Source organism: Triticum urartu, chromosome 1A, assembly GCF_056163025.1.
Source record: "Triticum urartu cultivar PI428250 chromosome 1A, HENAU_Tu73, whole genome shotgun sequence".
Taxonomy (NCBI): domain Eukaryota; kingdom Viridiplantae; phylum Streptophyta; class Magnoliopsida; order Poales; family Poaceae; genus Triticum; species Triticum urartu.
In genome coordinates, this window is record NC_141873.1 from 28,418,118 (window position 1) to 28,422,245 (window position 4,128).

The 4,128-nt window shown below is 44.4% G+C and overlaps 2 protein-coding genes across 2 annotated transcripts; both read right to left on the reverse strand.

Annotated features, from left to right (window-relative positions):
- Window positions 1–903: 903 nt before the first annotated feature.
- On the reverse strand, window positions 904–1,632 carry LOC147988699 (disease resistance protein RGA5-like). Its single transcript, XM_087535577.1, has one exon. The coding sequence runs from the start codon at window positions 1,630–1,632 to the stop codon at window positions 904–906; it is 729 nt and encodes a 242-aa protein (XP_087391703.1).
- A 1,218-nt stretch (window positions 1,633–2,850) lies between these two features.
- Window positions 2,851–3,675, reverse strand: LOC125532603 (disease resistance protein Pik-2-like). The gene has a single exon (XM_048696605.2). It carries the CDS (start codon window positions 3,673–3,675, stop codon window positions 2,851–2,853), a length of 825 nt encoding a protein of 274 aa, XP_048552562.2.
- Window positions 3,676–4,128: the final 453 nt, after the last annotated feature.

Sequence of the window (4,128 nt, forward strand, 5' to 3'; positions counted from 1 at the left end):
GTTTTTTAGCCATTTGATAGAAAGGGCCAATCAGCTGCAGGAAATTAATAATAGCCAGTGTCTTATCCCACACAAAAGCAGGGGCATATTGGTCCAGAATTAACAGATCTACTCTTTCTTTGGTATGCGTGCGAAAAGTTATGCACATAGTAAAAAGAATGTACCAAACATATGCACACATGCCAAAAAGAAGCAGGAGATACTTCAGTTTCCCCCTCGAATATCTCTGGATACTTAAGTTATAATCAAGTACTACATCAGAACAAAGGTCGACTTCCGTAGTGCAATTATTAACAGTAGTGGTGAAGATTTCGAAACAGTCAGATAACAAGTTCACACATAAGGCTGGTTGTAATGGTAATATCATAGCTAGTATTATGCATGCCAGCTAGGCAATTTTAATGATGTGTCATAAAATTAAATGAAGAAAGAGAGGGTTGAGTATCATATTCATATCATGATACCGTATCATAATAAATACTATACTACTATGTGTCATGCATGGCAATAAATAAAGTACTACATGATACTACTATATGATACTATGCATTAGAGATGTAGTATCATACATTAGTATCATATGCATGATACTAGTATATGATACTCCCCATTACAATCAGCCTAAAGGAAAACTAAACATTATATCAAATAGCAACTAGAGGCCACTTTTATTTGAGCTTCAGGCAACGAGAATAGTAGCTTCCGGATACCATTCCAGTCAAGCCACCCGCAGTTATACTCAAGGAGAGCAGTTTCCCTACAGAGATAGAATGTCAGCCCGTCAGGAAGCTTCTTGAAAATATGTGGAAAATACACCATATGTTCAAGGAGAAAACCAATAGATCTTATTGCAGACAGCATGATGAACTATTTGAATTTCGTAATAGTAGAAGTAGCAATACCTCATGTCAGTCTTTCATTTCTTCGTCGGAGAGTTAACCTGGGATGGTTGGGATGGAGATTTGCTTCCTTCCTTATGGCAACGTCTGCAGCCTCAACTTCAGAAGATGTGGCATCCCGGTTCTGAAGAAGAACTTGCACATCTTTCAGATATGGGAGGTGCTCAAGACCTACGTAGAACCCATAGGCCTTTGCCATTGATACATAAAAAGACAGGTCAAGCTTCTCGAGCTTTGGCAATGCCCCATCCTCAAACAGAAGGGTCCCAGCACCTTCAAGAAAAAGTTCATAAAAGAACTCCTTCAAACATCGGAATCCTCCGCCTTGCAAAACTAGCCTGTCTTTATGGACCGTATTCGTAGAAAGTTTTAGAGAAAGTAATGCAGGCAGCTCTCCAAGTATGCCAAGAACCTCCTCTGTTATGACGCTTAACTTGATGACTAGGTATGCAAGACTGGTGAGTGCTGAGGTAATCCACTTTGGCAGTTTTGATAAACAGTACGTGGTGTCCATCACATATCTTTGGAGGCAAGATGGAAGAGGAGACCAGGAATCTAATAACTCGAACAGAGCAGAATTACCATCAATTATATGCACGGACTGGAGTTTGTAGCTGCCAAGCTTGCATAGTGAGGAATGAAACATCTCTGCATGACTCTTGTAGTCTTGAGATTCTGCACCTTGCACCCTGAACCATGCATGGATCCAGATGGCAACGGGGACGAAACCCATCGGGTTTTGCCTTCCCAAACCCATCCCCACGGGAAAATCGTAAACCCGTCCCCGTCCCCATCACCATGCGCGGGGCTAGTTTTCCGCCCGTCCCCTAAACGCATCGGGTTTCGGGGAACCCGCGGGGAACCCACGAGAAAATCAAAATATTTAAACAAACATAGTGACGACAAAGAATAACATTTCAACAGCAAAAAAAGCACATTTCAGCAACATAACTAGAGCAAATTTCAACAAAAAACAACCCGACTTGGGACGTGAGAGGCCACCATTGAGTTCGTCACCGCTGGCGACGCCCTTTCTCCAGATCAGACCGGCGGCAGGGGAGAAGACGTGGAGGGAAGAGGCTCGCCGGCGCAGATCGTGGTCGGCGGATCTTGCGAGATGGGATCGAGCCAGGCGGCGCCTGGGGTCCTAGGTTTAGGGTTAGGTATTATGTGGGAGAGAGAGATGAGGGCTCGAGCGAGGGGGAAAGGAGCGGGCGATACTGGCTGTTTGGCCTTCGACACTAGGGGGTGGGGGGCTCGGTAGTTTTGGGTTGGGCCGCGCAGGAGCACTGGTTGGTAAAAATGTATTTTGCCGGGTTTGCCGGGTTTCGGGTTTGGGGACTACCGAAACAGGTGCAAACCGACGAAACGTGTCGGGTTGTATAATGTGCCCAACAACAGCCCCGCAGGGATGAAAAGACGTTCATCCCCGTCCCCTAATAGATTAAAAACCCGCGGGGACGCGGGTTTCGGGGCCCCGTTGCCATCTTGAATCTGGACCAAAGATTCTGTTAAAAAATAGTCTTTCAGAGTGGATGTCGCTTAGAGGTGTCATTTCATAGATCCGGTCAGCACGATCTGGACAACAAGATCTTGCTACTTCTAATATGCGTGTTGTAGATATAATTCTGCTTGAAGAATCATTCTCTGGAAAAGCACAGTTGATTGCTTTCCATGCTAATGCAGACCATATATCATCAATGATGACAAGATACCTAATACAGGGGAGTATGAGTATAAATTAATTAGGATATAGATATAATTGCACCATAAAAGAAAAACAATTGTAAAATTCCTATCAGCCTATAAACCATGCAATGGCAAGCACAACTAGAGGTGCAATGGTGTTCATACTCTGCACATCGAAATTACATCCTCGAAACAATTAACTAGAATAATGATATTTGCACATAACGCATATTTCATAGAAAATAATTAGCAATACCATATATTACCTTTTATCTTGTAATAGTTCTCTTAGCTTTCCAATGGATTTCTTTTCGTCCCAGCTCTCCAAATCTTTTGTGAATTCATCCTTGCAAGACACCTGTGAAATCAAATCCTTGATGATTTTCTTTGTATCTGGCTTTTGTGAGACTGACACAAAAGCATGGCAGTCAAAACGCCCTTGAATCTTGCGATAGACTTCATTAGTCAGTGTTGTCTTTCCCAATCCACCGAACCCAACAATCGACAACACCCTGCGATGATGATTGCTTTCTTCTCCCAGCATCCACCTGGCAAGCTCGTCTCTTGGACCATCAATGCCAACAAGGTGTGCCTCCTCAACAAAAAGAGCGGCCAACCGGGGATCCACGGTGGCTTGGCCCAGGTTGCTAGAAGCAACATCATCCAGCTTGTAGCTAGTCTTGAGCTCTTTCACTTGCTTGATACGAAGCTGTAGGTCCTCGATTTGGCTGGCAATTCCATGCCGGGCTCCGAGCGTCTTTACACGGCGAGCGGTCTTGCGGAAGAACTCCTTAAAGCCCTCGCCGTCCCCTCCTTTGCCGAGATGGTGAATGAACTTATCGAAAAGATCCTTTGTATCGTAGGCCAACTCCCTCACCAGTGATACCCATTCCTTCACTTGGTCATCAGGGTCTTCCAGCCTTGCGTACTTATTTAGCGCACCATCCATACCTTTAAACTCAGACTGGAGGGAGCGGATCTCTCGGCGAACCCCTTTCAGGTGGCCGCACTCGCCGGCAAGCAAATCAACGAGCTTCCCCAGCAGAGGGCCCAACGCGCCCAGCGCAGCGGTCACCACAGGCGCCATGGTGTTGGAAATATGCCCTAGAGGCAATAATTAAAGGATTATTATTATATTTCCTTGTTCATGATAATTGTCTTTTATTCATGCTATAATTATGTTATCCGGAAATCGTAATACATGTGTGAATACTTAGACACCAACATGTCCCTAGTAAGCCTCTAGTTGACTAGCTCGTTGATCAACAGATAGTCATGGTTTCCTGACTATGGACATACATTGGATGTCATTGATAACGAGATCACATCATTAGGAGAATGATATGATGGACAAGACCCATATCCTAAACATAGCACAAGATCGTATAGTTCGTTTGCTAGAGTTTTTCCAATGTCAAGTATCTTTTCCTTAGACCGTGAGATTGTGTAACTCCCGGATACCGTAGGAGTGCTCTGGGTATACCAAACGTCACAACGTAACTGGGTGACTATAAAGGTATACTACGGGTATCTCCGAAAG